General features: G+C 44.2%; 1 protein-coding gene across 1 annotated transcript; it reads left to right on the top strand.

Moving 5' to 3' along the window:
- Positions 1 to 1,053: 1,053 nt before the first annotated feature.
- pou3f1 (POU class 3 homeobox 1) lies at positions 1,054 to 5,615 on the top strand. The gene has a single exon (XM_085802385.1). The coding sequence runs from the start codon at positions 2,197 to 2,199 to the stop codon at positions 3,322 to 3,324; it is 1,128 nt and encodes a 375-aa protein (XP_085658511.1). The 5' UTR covers positions 1,054 to 2,196; the 3' UTR covers positions 3,325 to 5,615.
- The last annotated feature ends 13,490 nt before the right edge of the window (positions 5,616 to 19,105 follow it).

The raw sequence follows: 19,105 nt of genomic DNA on the forward strand, positions 1-19,105 counted from the left end.
CTTGCAAAACGTGACATAATCTTAAGAAGTCTTTCATCAAACGAGACCATCACTACTACCTATAATAAAGAGACCCTGCGTTAGAAATATCACCATATATTTGAAGATCTGACTTTCTTAGGAATACATTATCCTAAAATAACACGCGGATAAATCGCGAGGATTGTCCCCCACTCATCCCAGATAAATATATAAAGGATGCGTGGATAAAAACCACGCCTTTCAAGAGATGATGACGAGCACCTGTGACCCCGACAACATTTTTCACACACACATACACACACACACACACTCACTCACTCACTCACTGAAACACCAGACACACACACACGCACGCACACACTCGCTACAGTGTAAAGGCTGGAGACAAGAGTATACAGCAAGGACGCGGTCACAGCAGAAAGGAGGCAACTTACCTTTTAGTCATGTAGTCCCGGATTAAAATGAACACCAGAGCCGAGTCGTCCTGTAAATAGAAAGAGAATAGTCGCATGGGGGAAGATGACAACAAACAAACACGCGGCAAAGATAAAACGGCAAAACATTGCTTTCAGGTAAATGATTAAAATGGGACTGTTGCGCCTGAAAAACCTTCCAAAAAGCTCCTGTTTTAGAAGGAGTGGAACATGCGCCTGATTGCAGAGTTTTAGGCGAATGGAACGGGAGAGATGTAAGATTTGTTTAAAGCCCCGCATTTCCATTTAAGAACGTGATTGTGTTTGCAAAGATCCCTTTCAATCTTCGCATCTCCCCCCCTCTCTCTACCCCTCAGCGTCTCTGAGGCTGCTTTGCAATTCATAGAATTGGTAATTTGCTATTGGGACAAAACGTGAAGGGAAAAATAATCAGATCAACCGGGAGAGGTAGGGAGGAAGGAGCCAGGAGGAAGAAACACAAGGTTTCTCTCTCCAACTTGCTGTTCAGTAAAATGCTCCGAGAGGTAAATGATATAAGAATAGAGCCTATTTTATTTTGTTGAATCGGTGAAATCTAAATTTCCAGGGCTGTGTGGTGGTGTGTGGGGGGAGGAGGTGGAGGAGTGAGGGCTCCAGAACAACTGCAGCAGCTTGGCAGTGATGATACAGCGTCATATAAAATTAAATTAGATTGTTTTATGATACATAATGAATGGTTATTATCAGATGTGGCATTAACCCTCGATAACGTCTATATTATTATGTTCAGGATTTTCAAAATAAGAGACTGAATGATGTGGATAAATAGTGTATAATATCTGTCACCCCTGTCACCTGCACCATGTGTGCGCGTGTGTGTCTGATGTCGTGCGTGTGTGTGTGTGGTGCTCCAGAGGGAGAGAGTGAGTGAGAGAGTGTATCTTGGCCTTTTCAGAACTAAGTGGGTGGTGATGATGAGATCATACAACATTGAAAATTACCGAGACAATACAAATAAATGACATACGCGGAGGCTTTTGAAATAGAGCAAATGCTTTCAAATTTGTCACACATTTACAGCAGCATTCACAGACACATCACATAGCTTATTTACACGCCTCTCGTTGTGTGGGTGGCTGCAGAGCTGGAGCATCGCGCCTTATAATCTATTTAAAATGAGGAGCGCTATAATCATCAGTGACCAATTATAAGAAGGTGCACGGGTGTGTGTATTCACAAGTGCGTGTGTGTGTGGTGTTGGACTCGGAAGGGGTGTGTGTGTGTGTAGTCTATGTGTGTGTAGGGGGGGGTCAACCCTTCAAAAAGATCTCTGTACTCCCCCACGTGGTTATTTGCAAAACAACCGATCCAAACCCAGGGAAACCTAATCAAACCCCGCTGCTGCAGCACCGTTCACCTTCCTGTGAGAGGACCGGGGGAGAAAACAGACAGCAGCCTATCTGTGCGCGTGAGTTATCAATAGACAGCATAGGAAACGAGAGAAGTAGTGTTAAAAACTCAAAGAGACATTTAATAAATAGAACATATGTTTTATTTTTTTCTGTAACATATGCAGGATCGGAGCTGTATTCATCCTGTGCGAAAAATGCGCTGTACCATGCTCTGAAACCCTGCGCCTATTGAATATGTCCCTAGTGGGCTTGAATCGGAGAGGAGCCAATACAAGCGGAGGGGAGGCGTGTCTTCGCTCTTGCCCAAGACCTCCCAAAGCAGGTTGTTGCGTTTTGGCTCTAAAGCCTGGAGACCTCCGAAGTGCTCGTCAGTTTTCGAAGTAGGAGCCATGGCGACAACAGCTCAGTATATTCCGAGGAATAACTCCTTGCCGTCTAACCCGCTCATGCATCCGGATTCGGATAGGATGCATCAGGGGACGACCTACAGAGAGGTGCAGAAAATGATGCACCACGAGTACTTGCAAGGGCTTGCGGCTACCAACACGGGACACCCGATGAGCCTGACGCACCACCAGTGGCTGCCCACCTCCAACACCGACTGGTCCAGCGGCACCCACATCGGACAGCAGGAGCACAAAGCCAGCGTGCAGGCGACCAGAGAGGACCTGAGCAGCGGCTTCCACCACAGATCTCACCTGGTGCACCAGCAGACGCAGAGCGGTCACCATGGTTCGTGGGCGCCCACCACGACGCACCACTTGTCCCCGCTGTCCCCAGCATCCAACGGCCACCAGTCACTAGTCTACTCGCAGCCCGGATACACAAACCTCAACGCGATGCTGAGTCCCCAGCCCGGCTCCCTGCACCACGGTATGCGGGACCCGCTCCACGACGACTCGGGCAGCCACGACAACCAGATGGAGTCGCCCCAGCAGGCGTTCAGCCACCACCAGGACCACTCGGACGAGGACGCGCCCAGCTCCGACGACCTGGAGCAGTTTGCCAAGCAGTTCAAGCAGCGGCGGATCAAACTGGGCTTTACGCAGGCGGACGTTGGCCTGGCCTTGGGCACCCTGTATGGAAACGTCTTTTCTCAGACCACTATCTGCAGGTTTGAGGCGCTGCAGCTCAGCTTCAAGAACATGTGCAAACTTAAGCCGCTCCTAAACAAGTGGCTGGAGGAGACAGACTCAAACACTGGCAGTCCCACCAATTTGGACAAGATTGCTGCGCAGGGCAGGAAACGAAAGAAGAGGACCTCCATTGAAGTGGGGGTGAAAGGTGCGCTGGAAAATCATTTCTTAAAATGCCCAAAGCCATCTGCTCATGAAATCAGCACTTTAGCCGGCACTCTGCAGTTGGAAAAAGAGGTTGTCCGTGTTTGGTTTTGCAACAGAAGACAAAAAGAGAAAAGAATGACACCAGTGGGGGTCCCTCACCCGAATATGGAGGACGTATATTCCCAAGCAGAGACCCCTCCTCTACACCGCACACTACAGAGTCCTGTGCAGTGACTGTTTTCATGAACAATTCGAGCTTTTCCGCGGGGGGGATAGGAAAGAGAAAAGGGACTTATGGAGTTTACAGTATTTAAGTTTGGCTTTTGTTTTCCAGAGAGAAAAGAGACATGGAAAAGTTGAACAGATGAGTTTTGCCCTTAGTATTCGGAGATCGTCATGTCCAGCAAATAGATGGCAAGAGGGAAAAATGTTAAGAAAAAAAAAATCATGAAAAAAAGAAAAAAAATGTTCGCTATTATTGATTCTGTGCGCATTTAAAGTGAAACAAAGATCTTTATTTACCAAAATTATATGGAGGAGACATGCTGATAAAGTAAATTTGATATCCCATGGCTGTTTCAAATGGGGAGTAATTAAATGTGTCAATTGAGGCCAATCTCCTCCTGGTGTACAATGAACTGTTGGCGCTCACCAGAATGAGGTGGTTGCCTGAAAATGATCAACACTGGAGACGAGTAGCCTACACTGAATGAACATTTTTTGCTTTTTCAGGCTTAAACTGATTAACCAGATTTCTGAATATTAGTGTATACTTTCTTTGTTCTATTAAGTGTGATGTTTTGGTTTGGAAATATTTTAACTTCAGTGTCTCTCTTTCTGCAGACTGTCTATTATTTCTGTCATGATTTTTGCTATATAGGTGCTGTTAACTCATCAGAGCAGCCTCTAATTCTTTCTGTCGATGGTGGAGAAGTGATAGAAATGATATGGCACCAGGAAAAAAAAACAAACTCATACTTGTTACGTGCAGACACATTTCAGAAAATGTCCAATGCAACAGGACGTCTAAGTTCTGACTGCATGCCTTAAAAAAATATATTTAAAGCTTTGCAGCTGACCACGTCGAAATTTGTAAACAGAACCAGACGCTAAAAAAAAGGGCAAGTCTATTCTACACAGGCATTTCTTGTTTAGTTTTCTTTGAGGGGTGGGGGTTTGGTTGTTTTCTTTGCATGGAGCACTTATTTTTTTGTTGATATTATTATTGCAATTTTTACATTAGTTAATAAAATAGAGAGTGGAGCTGATCTCAATAGGCATCAACACAATGAACCCCATGTTTACAGGTTCCTGGTTCTCACCCCAGAGCGCTGTCAGCTCCCACTGCTCACTGCCTCTATACCCTGTTGTATCCCAAACATTTCAAAGAGAGATTGGTCAAAATACGAAATGAAAAGTAATAATAACTCAGGTAACTTCAGTGCCCCATGTCGGAATATCACGCCTGTACTTGATTTTTTGTTCCACTGTGTTTATTTTGATTTCATTTTTCTACCTATGTTTTAATCTGGTTTCAACCTCACCGTTTTCCTTTGTCCCATTGATCCAATGTATTACATTAAAACGCTGGATTCGGATGATTAGAAAAATAACACTTCCTGAAGGGAAAGCGATGACGGGACTCACTTTGAATATATTTATTTTTATTTTTCTGACCTGAAAGGAAATCTGAAAAATCTCATACGTTGTGTGTCATTTCTCAATGTTGGACCAGTCCAAAAACCCTACAGCAGTGCTATTCAATACAGATGAGGGAAACTTTTTTTCCAAGAAAAAAAAAAATAATAATGATAAAAAAAGATTTTAGAGAAAATGTTGCCAGGATTATTTCCGATATGTAAATATGTCCAATATGTAAACTTGTATTTGTTCTGAGATATTGTTTTGGTTTGGTTTCTTTCCGGGCAGTTTTGTACACTTACTAATTCCAAGAAGATATTTTAATATGATTTCATTTATGAATCTGACCATTTATATATATATATATTTATTTCTTAAACGTGTTTGGAGCTTTTTGTTTAGCTCTGTTAATGGTTATGTTGCAGTGGATTTCAGTATGTTTTTCTTTTTGTTTACTACATTGGTTGTATGTTGATTGCTAAATGTAGACTGCAAAGTCACATTTATATTTATGTTATAGTAATATTTTATTACTTACATAAAACATATATACAAGAAATGGTCTTTTGTCTTCATTAAGATCCAAACCACTCGTCCTTTGTTGCTGTCTGTTGTAGCCTCGCCAGGGAAACAAGATAAAGATGATCATAAAGTTTAATGCTGTGCAGTGTGCTGAGCATCGGGAACTGGTGAGCGCGCCATGTGTTCAGTTGAAATCGCAGTGATTCGTTATGTAACAGGGGGTCGTTTAAAATCAGAAGCTGTGTACATGTGCTGTTAAGGGGAATAGACAACAGTATTTTACCTCAGGCATTCCCTGCTAAGTTCACACAGTCTCTGACGTTGTTCACATCTTTGTGTAATCGCAGTATTAAATTGTGCAATATTAATACGAAATAACTGTCTTTTCATTGACTGACTCATTATTATTATTAGTAGTATTATTATTATCATTATTATTATTATTATTATTATTATTATTATTATTACTACCATCATTATTATTATTATTATCATTATTATTATTATTCAAGGAGACTCATTCATCCCATTACAGAATAACCTAAGGCCTCTTCAATCATATGAAATTTGAGCTGTCTTCTTCACATAAACTACCGCTTGTCATGTGTAAAGCATGTGAAAGGCGAGGAGTTTGGTGTGACACTCAGTACCCGCAGGCCAAAACAAAACAAAACAAAAACATGCAGCCTCTTTTCTAAAGATAGAGAGAGGGGAAAACGGAGATAGGGTAAACAAATAGGAGCAGGCCCTACAGTGAAGGCAGGCCTGCATTCATAGGTAATGTATTTTTATGGTGTATGTTTCTGATGAGATGAATTTCTCTAAAGCACATATTGGAAGAGTCTTAAAGTTGGGCCTTCCTGTGTTTCTGTCTAATCACGGGCCACAGCGGCGGACAGTGCGTATTGTTCTATCTATTAGACCAGTGTAGAACTGGGCTTTAATGGATAAAGTCACTGAGTTTAGGAGTTTTCTTTCTGAATTATTAATCATAATTCTCGCGAACACCTTCACGGTTTTATTTTCTAAGAGCGAAAATCACCGGCAGAAGTTAGACAATGAAAACAATAACGGAAAAATCAGAAAGTGTCAGAGCTCACAATGTTAAAATTTGTTTTTACTGAAGAAACGTCAACCTGTCGGCATCGCTTTAATTAGCAGGAGCAAGATATTTCAAATAGTTATCAGTCGCACGTCTGTATTTTATCAGGCTGCTCTCAGTGAAAATGAGCCGTTGTCACATAAAGAAAAATCGCTGATAAAAAAGTTAGAGGTGGCGTCAGTGTCCAAAGAAAACTCAGGTCAGAGTTTGGTAATAATTTCTATACAATTTACCAATCTCTCTGTGCAGTGACAACCGACTTCCACGAATATTTTCCTCCAATTTGCGTAATTTGACTTTCCTTCTTTCTTTTTTGCTTTTTTGCTTCAAATACAAAATTGTGTGTGTCATTTCAGAGCATCCGTGCGCGTTGGAAAAAAGTAATAAAACATAATAAGACGATTATTTTTTCCTCGGACTTTTGTGGTGCTGTGATGCAAGTCGAAATGAAGAGGCTTTGCAGAGGCTGAGGTGGTCAAACTGTGGCAGAGGAGGCCAACGTTAAGAGGCAAGCAGATTCCCAGAGAACAGCGAGCCACAGGCGCCCCCTGCTGGCAAGAGGCGGGGACTGCAGCAGGAAAGCTCTGCCTTAAAGTTTGAGAGAAATGAACAATAGTAACAACAACAAAAAAACAGCAATATAATAATCAAAAACAACCACAGTCATCACTGCCACCACCATCCTAGTCATTTGTGTCCTCGAACATGCATGATGAGTAGCTTCTTGCTTAATGAGTACACACCTTTACACCACAGACCCTAAGCAGTGTTAATGTCAAATCAACCTAATGAATTGAATATATCTGCTTGGGCTTGATATGTGCAACCCTGCAGGAGGTAGGACTGTTGTTTCTGTGAGGTTAGAGTCGACTCCCCTGCTCCAGTCATCTCTCTGTCCTCCTCCACACTGCAGGCTGTCAAGCAAAGAGAAGTCAAGTCCTGTTTTTAAAAAGTTTGGATTTGACTTACTCAGGTCAAATCAACAACCGAATCTCCCAGTATCAGGATCGGCTCGCCATCCACCAAAGTGACCACTTCAGAATGTATTGAAATGCAATGTAAATGGCAGAGGCCTACAGGGTGGACATAGATGGTCAAACAGAAGGAGTCCACAGTTGACCAGACAAGAAAGATTGTGGTGACTGGTGCCAACTGTTATTTTTTGATGATATGCAATTTTTATTCTGGACCGTATGGAGGGACACAACCTCCATTATGCCGATAAATCAATAATACATGAGGAGAGCTCATCACTAAACAGCAAAACCCAGCTATTTGACCTACAAATCACCACAGTTCACCCTCTCCTCCTCTCCTCCTCTTCCCCTCTCGGCAGACTGCTCTCCTGCACCGAGTGGGCCCTCGCCAGCGCTCGCAGAGGAGGCTCCAGCCTCAGCAGTGCCTGTCTGTGCCTAGTGAAACACCGATGCCTCCTTCATCAGGGAAGTATCGTCACACACAGGAGATGTGGATTAGTGATGATTAGCAGGGATTATGGCTGGTTAATGGTGGGAAAATACATTAGGAACCATCGGCTCTGGGAGGGGGAGGGGATTTCACTCACACTAGCGGATTTGCATTGATCCACAGCAAATGAATGAGGATTAGCAGCATCAAGCTATCTGCCAACAGATAAATAACATTAAGCGTATTATACGCCAACGCCTGTTATTAATGACATTACAAACACCACTACAATGCTGGCAATTATGGAAATAATAGGAGCAGCTGGATAATGTACTTGGTCGGGATTCTTGGGATTCCAGATCATCCTCATGTATGAGCCAAGCTACTTACTGGCAGGGAAGCGTGCAGTTTTTTTGGGAACCACTGTCTAATAGGACGCACTTTAAGGGGTTTATATATTCTTAATATATGTCTAATAACTAATTCATCAATGAGTCACAGGCCACTATCAAGCTGTTTGGAAGAACACGTTTGGGTTGCCAGATCAGGTGATATCTGTCACTGTCATACATCCTTCTCTGGCACAAATTCCACCACTTGGACCAGAGGCCTTACAAACATTTATAACTCAGAACTTCACTGCTTAAACGATAGTGGAAAAAGGCCATGACTAAGCATCTATTTACTTCATTATAGCCCAACGTCTTTGCGTCCTGCAAGTTCATAACCTGGTAACACAAAATCTGCCTTTATTGATGGCTTATTACTCATCTATAAAGTTTTAATAGATACTTTTCAATCAGAGTGTTGCCCTTTTGACGCGTGTGTGAACTTCTTAAGATGGCAATCTCTGAAAAAAAGCACTTGAAATAATGTGACAGTTCATCCACACGTGTTGATAAGTCACATGAAGCTCAAAAATCCATTCATTTTCCTTACATGGCAGGTTAAAGTCCCATCAGATCAATACTGAAATATGATTGACAGTGCAGTGAGAGTATCTACAGTAAACGTCCTCAGCGTAGCCAAAACATATAACTCTGGAAGGCAGGAGTGTGGAGGAGGAAAAAAGGCACTCATTCCTCCGTCTAACCCACATTTTTAACCTGACAGGTGAAAGAGCCTTTAGCTTTCTTACTCTCTATTACTACCTCTTCCTCCTGCTGAGTTCTCTTCTCCTCTTTTTGCCGTTTATGTAATAAATACTCCACTCCCACAGTGAGTGGCAGAGAAAGGAGGGGTGGGGACTGGAAAAAGAACAGAATAATGCATTTTTTCATCAAATATTCCTTCTCTTCCCCTACCTCAAGGTTTCCTCCTCTGAGCCACTTGAAAGATGGGCAACAATGTGGCCACACAGTGAACACCTAGTTACCATATGAAACACTCCAGCAGTGAACTGGAGGAGACGGAGAAGGGAGAGGAGAAGTCTTGTGTTATTTATGATACTGGGCCTTGTAGCTATATGGGTTCCCCCTTCATGTCTACTCCGAGGTATGGCCCCCATATGCGAAGGGGTATAAGTGCAGCTTTAGAAAGTTACTCTCCCCTCCCCTCTGCATCTCTTTGCTCCTCACTCGGAGGGTTTGAAGAAGAGAAGTAGCCCGTCTCGCTCTTTCATGGCTTTGAGGGACATTTTATATCGCCTCAGGTGTCTGTCAGTGTGACTAACAGTTCTGAGAGTGGAAAACTAATATCTCAGGAACTTGCCTCCAGGCAGCAGCACATAGATGTTACTGTTGGTGGCATACAATGAGAAGAAAGTCATACTTTAGAGGAATTCAGCAGCAGCAATTACTACTTATTCAGTGAGCTGGTTGGTATTAAACAATGGCTTTGACAACCTTAGCGGATGATAAGACACAGCGGGGAAGGCAAGATAAATGCAATCATCTGTACAGCACAAGCTGTCTTTGTTTTGTTGGATGTCTGACAAATGCTTGCGAAGAGCCCAAGGAAATGTATTAGGGACAGTGCACTAACCAAACAAAGCAATAATAATAATGTTTTATTATTTTTGGTCTTGTCAGGACCTCATGTCACATCTGAAATCACACAGCACAGCTGCTGAGGAGGCCTTTTAGACTACTGCACAAGGTTGCAAAGTTAATTGATGCACCTAAAAGAACATGGCAGCCCCATGTTAAAGGTTGTCTCCTCTTTTCACCTTCAAGCTTGGCTTTTGTCAACAGTAGTAAAGGCACCGCAATGGCTTCTGACTTCAATAACAAGGTTTACTGCAGAGAAGAGGAGATGAAAAGAAAAGACAAGGCCTTGCAGTAAAGAGACACACACCGGTAAACAATAGGAAGGTCATCTAACCCTGGAGCAGGCTGAGATGTTCAGGGCCTTTTTTCCATCAAGGATATTCAAAAAGGGAAAAAAAGAAACATGGCTATTCACAGTTCGCAAATGTATAGGTAAAGCAGCCCATCTTCATCTTTGTGCATACCCTGAGCTGCTCTGTTGTCTCGTTAAGGAGACATACAGTATGGACAATCTCGGAAACGACAGCAAAAGATTCCTACAGAGATCTTGGCAGTACAAAAGTAACTGAGGAAGTTCCAGCTCTGCTCTACAGTGTGTGTGTGTGTGTGTGTGTGTGTGTGTGTGTGTGTGTGTGTGTGTGTGTGTGTGTGTGTGTGTGTGTGTGTGTGTGTGTGTGTCAGGCCTATAATCCAAACCCAAACAACATTCTTTACTGTTGTCCTTTACCCATGACTGATCCTTCGTGTTATGCATGCTGGAATGGATATTATATTGTGAACCCCCGCAAATTGGAGCCGGACAATAAAAAGATCATCAAAGATGATCCCGCTGCCCCCGACAGTCGGCTTTGCCCCGCGATGCTGAGTTCAAAGGACGAAGATCGGTGGGCAAATGAGTGCTGTTGCTCAGCGCACAGTCAACCGAAACAACAACAAAGATAAGGCTGAGGGAAATAAATATATAAGGACGGAGGAGAGAGGAGCGGAGGACGAAAAAAAAACTGGATATGTGGGGGGGGTTAGACACAGCACAGAGATGAAATGGAGACCTGCCACTGTGCTCAAGGACACCGCGTGCCACTATGTAATTAGAAATGTACACAGATGATTTGGATGCAGCGATATGATTAGGCAAAGCAGTCCCCAGTCTTAGGCCTAATCAGCTCACTTCTGAGAGATACTCCAAGACTGCTGGTGTGTGTGTGTGTGTGTGTTAGTGCACGCGCTGGGGAAGTGTGGGGGGTGTTACACACTCTCCCTTCGCTACAAGCTCTGGAAGGGTACACAAGAGAAACTGGCATACAGACATATAGAGGAAGAAGTGACAGACATTTAATGTGAACAGACAAACACATACGCAGAGATGTGTTTATGATAAGGATTGTGACCAGCATTAACAGCTAACTCTATGTCCTGCATGTATTATGAACGCATGCTGCTGAGCCAGTGTCAAAGACTCACAATAATGAAAACACTGGAAACAGTATATAGGCAGCTGATTGGCATGATGAAGGATGAGATGAAGGGGAGAATGTAGAGAGAGAGATGGTAATAGAAGTTGGTAGGAACCTTCATTACACAGTCTTTCTGAGACAAGTATAGTTTGTGAGTAATAATAAACTTGACTAGAAGTAGGATTCAAGAATATCATGAAAGGAAATGTTTCATTGTTGTGCTCTGAGTCAGCTTCCAGGTCAAACATCAAATCAGTCTTTTGAGAAAAAACGTTTTTTTAAGTCACCCCAGGAAGAATTGAACAAAAACACCTAAAATCCCAACACATATGTGCCCCGGAGCCAGAGGCTGGGACATGCACAATAGAGGCGATGGTCTACTAAGACCCCAGTAATGAGCAGAGGCCAATTAAAAAGAACTGCTGCCTCCTCCTCCTCCTCATCTACCTCCTCCCTCTCTCTCTTCCTGCTTTATCTATCCTTCTGTCTCTCCTCCTCCAGTGGCTTGTTATTGATCACCTTTAACCCCGTCTCACTGTGGTGTCAAAACTACCATTTAGGCTCATCCCCAGGGCCGAGTGTGTGTCGATCGCACCCTGCCCCATAAATCATTACTTGGGTGGAGGGTCTGGCCTGCCTGAAGCGCAGAGGGAAGCCCGACACATTTCGGCGGAGCCCAGCTCCGTTCCCCCGGGGGTCAAGGGGTCACTGACGGTCCCAGGGACTAGCACCCAGACACCCCGCTAACCCTGCTTTCTCCAGGAAGCCCACCTCTATTCCCCCACGGGCCTGGCAGCAGCGCCCCTTTGATTTTTAAATAAGACAAAAGGTCAGTCTGCGTCCTGCCCTGTCTTCGCAGTGATCTCGCTCTCTGTACGTGACCATTTTTTCTTTATTAATGATGGATCCTAATTTCTGTCTTGTCGCGCAAACTGAATGAGGGATGAGCAAAGTTTTAGGTGAGATGTAAAGGGAAGTTCAGAGAACGATACGGTCCAGAGAGTGTGTCAGCCGTGCGCTGTGTGCTACGAGAGGCTATTGTTGTCACTATCTATCTCTTTGGCTATCTGTTGTGGCCTCATACAAACTCCCCTTTACCTCCTCCTGGGCTGGAGGCGCCTCATCGCCTCAGTACATGGCTGCATATCAGCCAGATGCTGCATTCACCCACAGCCCTCCTCCTCCTCTCTTCACCCCTCTCCCCCCACCACCACCACCCCACTCAGTGCTTTCCTTCGTATATAGAGAGGCAAATTAACAAATCTCCCCAATCCACTCTCTCTGTCTCTTTCCCTCTAATCTCTCTCTCTCTCTCTCCCCATCTCCCTGTCGGTCTGTCCACCTGCTGCTCTCCCTGCAGTGGTCAGACTAGGTTAGGTTACCGTCCTCAGTCACAGTCAAGGGGCCTGGGGATGAGGGGATGATGGGGAGAGGTGACAGGTCCTTTGTTGGGGTAAAGACTCATGACCCATGGGTAGGCACAGAGAGGAAAGGGAAGGGGAATCTATCACTCATCACAAATCCACACCCGTTATATCCCTCTGGATGACGTGTAATTGATAGTGATGTTGTCATCATCTTGTATTTGTTGGCAATTTATAGTGGATCATAACCAAATGCAATAACTAAAATACTCAATTACATTATGTGCTATTGTATACATAGTCAGAAAGCAAACATTATATTTATACCCCACTTTATTTAGTTGACAACTTACTAGCTACATGTAGGAAAACCTATGGAGGTTATGAATTAAGGAACCCAACAGTATATAAAGTAGCCTACTGCAGTTATTATATCCACCTTGACTCAGTTTACATGTTAATGCATGAGAGATAATGACCTATGAAATGTGAGGAGCTTTTACTTTTAATACTTTAAGTCCAGTTTTGTACTTTTATATTTTGATACTTATGGATGCAGTGATGTGTATTCAGGAATGTTAACTTGTTATCTGTGTATGAATAGTCAGATTTGTGTTGTAAAGCGTTCTTATTCACCTCAGTTCTAATCCGACTGATGCAGCTGCTGTGCGTGCTCTTTGCAGAGTGAATTAGGGATCACACACTCAAGCCAATCAGCTTGCGATGCTGGCTTACATATCCAGATGAAAGGTGATCCATTGATGTTGAGGGGGGATGGTGGCGGTGAAGTGGAGCAGAGGGTATGGATTTGGGTACCCATTGTTGGTAGGGGTTCCCATATGCCTCTCCACCTACTCCACCACACCCACCTCTCCCCTGCGGGACTGCCCCGCCAGGGGGTGCAGGCATGGGACAGGACACTCCACTACTGAGGGGATTAATTGGTGTGGCACCTCTTTGGTGCACATGGCCAAAGCAATTAAATAGTGGCCCTAGGCCCTCAGTTTGCTATTACTAAACCAGTGACAAAGCAGCAAATTGGACCTTTCTCTCTGCACTTATGCACACATATGAGCCTGACATGAAACAAATTCTGCATGTGTCTGCAGAAGTTGTTTTATGAAGTGTGAATACAGGGGAAATGACTACAGGTACTGTATGGCAGCATCAAAGGCAAAGGGAAGGTGATGGAGAGTGAAGATTTTAAACACAGATTCTTTAAAATATCTGCTATGTTTGTTATGTTTGTGTCACACGTGTCCATGTGTTTCTGCATGGACATTTGAATGTACAATGTGCAGAGAGAGTAAGCAGGGTCTGGTGGCTTTCTTATCTCTCCCACTGTCTCTCCTACTCCCTGCAGCCGTCAATTAGTGAGCCCGGGTGTGCAAAGGCCTTGTGCTTTTTCACACGAGCCTTTGTTGCTTCTCTCTCCCTCTCTCTGTCTCCCCGTGTTTGAAGATTGAGAAAAGACACAAGGCAGGTTACTGTAGCTCCTCTCTTGGGTATTGGTTGCTGTCTGCCCCTCTGTAAGCCTGCCTGGGCCTGGAGCAGCAGACCAGAGAGTCCACAGAGCCTTCAAACACAGGAAGGAGGACACAGGCCTGGCCATGGAAAGCCAACCTCTGTCAGAAAAAAATGGCTGTGTCAGATACACCATCACCTCTACCAATGCAGAGAGCTGAGCAGTTCCTGAAATGTGGATGTGCGTTATATGTGTACATATTCTATGTGCATACAATACACAGTATATGATGTGTGTGTTTGAGTGAAGGAGAAGGAAGAGGAGAGGAAAGAGGAAAGAGGAAAGAGGGAAAAAAAATCCAAGGACAAAAAAAGAGCATGGAGGTAGATGAAGGAGAGTATGGGTAAAAAGAAAAGGGTAAGGAAAGGAGAAAGGTGGGGAGGAAAGAAAAAGAGCATGGGCAGCAAAGAAAGAAAAGGAGTATAGAGTATTAGAAATAACAGGCTTTATGATGACAAATCAAGGGAAGAGAGCACAGGATATGGGAATTAAATGGATGAGAGGAGTTTAAAAGGAAAGCAGACAGGGTAAATAAAAAGCAGACATGGAGACCAAAGAACCTGGATGAAGGAACATCATATTTTTTATATCCTCTTACTTTTATCTTTCTTATTGCTACTTCTATTCAGTTTCCTTTATGTTGTCCTGACTAAACAGCTGTTCTCCCAGCACTGAACCAACATCAGGCAGTCTACTCAGAGCACAACAAAGGACCTGCAGTTGTCCCTAAAGCACCGTGTGCAAATTAACTGATGAAAAAATTGACGTGATTTATAAAAGCCTTTGAAAGTATATGGAATATTCCAAATCAGCTGTAACAAAAGGCCGTCCTCAACTCTCAATTACCAGTTTTTTTTTTATCTTTGTATAGTTGAAGAGTAAGCAGTTTACTAAGCAGTAAGCAGCATGGTAAAACAATACAGAGCCAGAGAAACACTTCTGTTCCCTGTCAATGTCAAAGAGGATCTCCAGGTGATATTCAGTAACTGACAGCTTTGTTCAGAGAGTCAAGCGCTTTAGCTAATTTTGATTTTTCTATTAGATACAGTTGAGAACCACTGAATGTGTGTTTTTTTTTTTAGAGTGCAGACAACCTTTGTCTAATAAGGGCCCGACATGTTCACCCCCAACCGCCCTGCAGCCCTGCCCCTTCAGCTCTCCAGCCCAGCCCAGATCTCCAGACACTGGGCTGGAGAGAGGCGTGAAGAAGGGGCCCAGACTGCTAACCATCCATCACATCCGTCTGACCCGCCCCGCAGCGCTGAAAAGACCACGGTTATCACTCACCCCTGACACAGCCATCGACGTTTGCCCTTAGAAGCGCACACACACACACACACACACACACACATAAAGACACTGAAGCGCACATATAGACACTCGACGACGTCTCTGCAGTCACTCCAAAATGTCCCGTCACCGCTTGTCCTTCCTCAATTGAACTCTCATCACCATCCATCTACTCTCATCATTCACAAAAATGCCAACACGCTCAACAGATGGCTCCAAACCAATAAGGCCCTGACAAATGCCAGGTAACTCCCAACAGGGACCAATCACATTAGTCTGCACTCTCAACGAGGAAACAGTTATTTCCAGCCCTGGAAAACAGTTATGCAAATCTAGTGTCAGCTTCGATCTAGACTGGTGGGGACCTTTGTGCTGATCCGAGTTGGGCGTTACAATAGCTTGTATTGTCCAACTGCCTCTCAGCTTTATTACATATGTATGTGTTGATTGCTGCAAAACAACAATGCTGGTGCATGGCATTAAGCAGTAACAATAACAGTGATGCTTGGAGCTCCTACTCAGCGTTGGATGTTTATCCAACAAACCTCTGTGTTAACGCCCAGTAACCCAATGGTGTGAAATACCAGCAGAGGAGCCAGCTAGCTTGGGAATATCATGAATGGGAACTGAGCACTTTCATTTATTGAAGCATAGTTCAGCGATTTTAACTGTACTAACTAAAAACAAGTACAGATTAGGATTAGAGATCAGATATAGGGGCGGCTTGTATTTGTTCTTTATTTTTTCATCAAGAAATGATCAGAACTCACTGAATTCAAATTGCTTTTGTTGCGTCCGGACACTAAGCTTTGTATATGGACCCAATGAGATCCATACTGTGTAGATGTGTGAAATTGATAGAATCCGTGGCACAATGAACAGATACGCGAGAGCTCCGTGGGCTCAAAGGTCACCTGGCCCACCCACGTCACTGTGGTGTAAGAAGCCTGCGTGGAATGCCAGCGGGTCGTTCTGGTCGAAAACCTTGGGTTTGTCACCCGCCTAACCCCCCGAGCATCGTGACACACCCGAGAGGGCCAAGCTATGTGCCACCCCCGCCGGCACCCTGTGGTATCAGAGACCTCCCCACCCTTGGGTCCCATTCACACAAAAACCACACATGGGCGTACGCAGACAAGAGCCATCTCTGATGCCCTTCTGATTCTCTGGGCTGGCATTTAGCTGGAGAGATTTAGAGTGTGTGCGTAAACGTGTGTCAGTGTGTGTGTTTGTTTCAGCCGAGCGGGGTGCAGCGGGGAAGAGGTTGGGCTGAGGTGACAAGAGTTGTGGTGCAGATGTCCCCACAGCCAGCAGAGCCTCATCAATGGCAACTGTTGTGATGGTGACGGGGAAACGCGTTGGAGGCCTGGCCTACGCACTCCAGTCATCTGAATGGCTGGAATTCAGCATGGTCGAAAAGACAAGCTCATGCGTGCAGACGGGAAACAATGTGCCCTCTTTATTACTTTCTCTCCATTTCTCTCTGTCACTCTCACTCTTTCTTCTGTGACTCTTAGTCATCCCCCCTCTGTAAATGTAGCTGTAATTTTCATTGTGTTGATGGTTTCATTGTGACACGAATCTTTCATGGTACTTGCGTGCTGCCCAGTGTTAAAAAATACTATGCACAAATATAAATATGAATATAAACATTAAAACAAATTGATTAATTGCAAATTACACATTAAATGAAAATAATTATCGGTGGATGAGGCTGAATCTATTGAAACAGAGGAACAAAGATGGATAGGAAGTCACGGTGTAATTGATTTGAAGTGGAAATGTTATGATTGATCTATTGATTAGCTCTCTGCTGTCCCAGCCCTTTTTAACAGCAGACATACAGCTTCACTCAGGGGACCATGAAGCAAGGGGCCTCAGAGGAACACACACACACACACACACACACACCATAGGTCCATCTATCTACCATGTGACTGCCAGGACTATGAGACAAAGGAGAGATAGGATGCGACGGCCTCTTCAAGCTGTGTCCCATTAAACATCTGTTCAACCAGTCGAAGAAGCTGATGCTTGGTCAAACACATCTTAGACTTTACTGTCACACAGCGATTTTCATAGCAGACATGATGTGGCAGATATTCCGTTAACAAAAGACGGAGGGAGCACTGGCAGGATCTGTGCTGAAAACAGGTGAAATAGAAAATCTGCCTCATCTCAGTTTGCTCTTTTTCTTTCACAACAATTGATGTAAATTCACGCACACACAAAGGCGCTTACACCGATACACATGAGGCATCCGCAGCTAGTCTTTGACTTACAGCACTAATCAGCCCATAAATATGGATGTAACCTCGCACACTGGCAACAAACCATACAAGAAAATAAAATTAACAGCTATAGCCAATTGGTGAGACGACATTGGCCCATAGGATAAAATAAAACACACAACAGAAATCGCATAGGACTGACATCTCATACGTGGATAATGTGAAACAAAGCAGATGCACTAACACAGACACTGCTCTTTGTTTAGTATTTACATTAAAGTAGATCTTAGATGCTGTTTGATACCATTATACACCTTGGTTTCAACAGAGGTATGCTCAACTTCTATCTCCTTATTTCATCAGTGACAGTGGAGTGGACAGCCAGACTACAGTGAAGTCCTTTATCCTGACTAACAAACAGATAAATCACTCAGCTCAAACCCACTCACACACTCACAGGGGAACGACAGACAGTAAAAGTCCGACATGTCCCAAGAGAGACCAAGAAAAGGATTCTTGTTTGAATCAGGAAGGGGTTATTGTTCACTAGATGCCAGGGCGTGGGCATCCAGGCACAGATTAGCAACATTATCTCTTTGGCACAGTTTACAAGACCCAGTCTGGCCTGGCCTGGTCTAGTTTGCGCCATCTAGGTACTTAATGTTCTGAGTGGCTCTTGTCTCCCATAAGAACAAAGTGAGGGCTTGTTGGAGAAACCCAGAGGGGTGAGTCCCTGCTCTCCTCCCACCTTCTCTCCTCCCTTTCATCCCCCTTCTCCTCCTCTCTGGCCCCCAGACCAACTGCGAGGCTGCTGGAGTTCAAGCCTGGCCACGTGTTGGCCATTACACTCCCACAATGACCTTGGTGAGCTCAACATTTAGAGTCCCATAAAAACATTATTGTCCGACTCCTGGGATCATTTGTCCACTACCACAAAGGCTGAGAGAAAACCAAAATGTTAACCCCCCCGGGGTTTTGCGGAGGCGCATTTTTCAGATTCTGCCCCTTCTCCTCCTTTCTACCCATCCACCCTCCCGGTACCACATTGCGCCCACTCTGACGTACTTCCCAGTGGTGCCCACGGGGCCCTCCTACACCAGCGCATTGATATGAAGAAGGCTGCCTGCTCAAAACTCGACCCCATAAAAAAGCCATTTTGTGATTTGTACTCCTAAAGAGCAAAACCAACAATAATATCCATTCTCCTCTGCATACATCACCATTTCAGCTTTTTCTCCCTCATTTTATTGACTTTTGGCCACAAATGTTCCTATTTGTCATCTGTCCATTTGTCCACCCATCTCTTGTTCCCTCTTCAGATGCATACTGTGGGCCCATAACAGCTAGAAGTCCCTAATGGTTATTTAGTCTCTAAATATGTCCATTTCACATCGCCTGGGTGCATGTACCTGAATGGGCAAGGTCGTGCCAGCCTATTAGCCATATTAAAAATCAACCCATTATGGTAATTGGGGAGGTCTAATGCATGTA

The sequence above is a fragment of the Trachurus japonicus genome, chromosome 16, assembly GCF_045865225.1.
Source record: "Trachurus japonicus isolate A0001 chromosome 16, Traja_1.0".
Classification (NCBI taxonomy): Eukaryota; Metazoa; Chordata; class Actinopteri; order Carangiformes; family Carangidae; genus Trachurus; species Trachurus japonicus.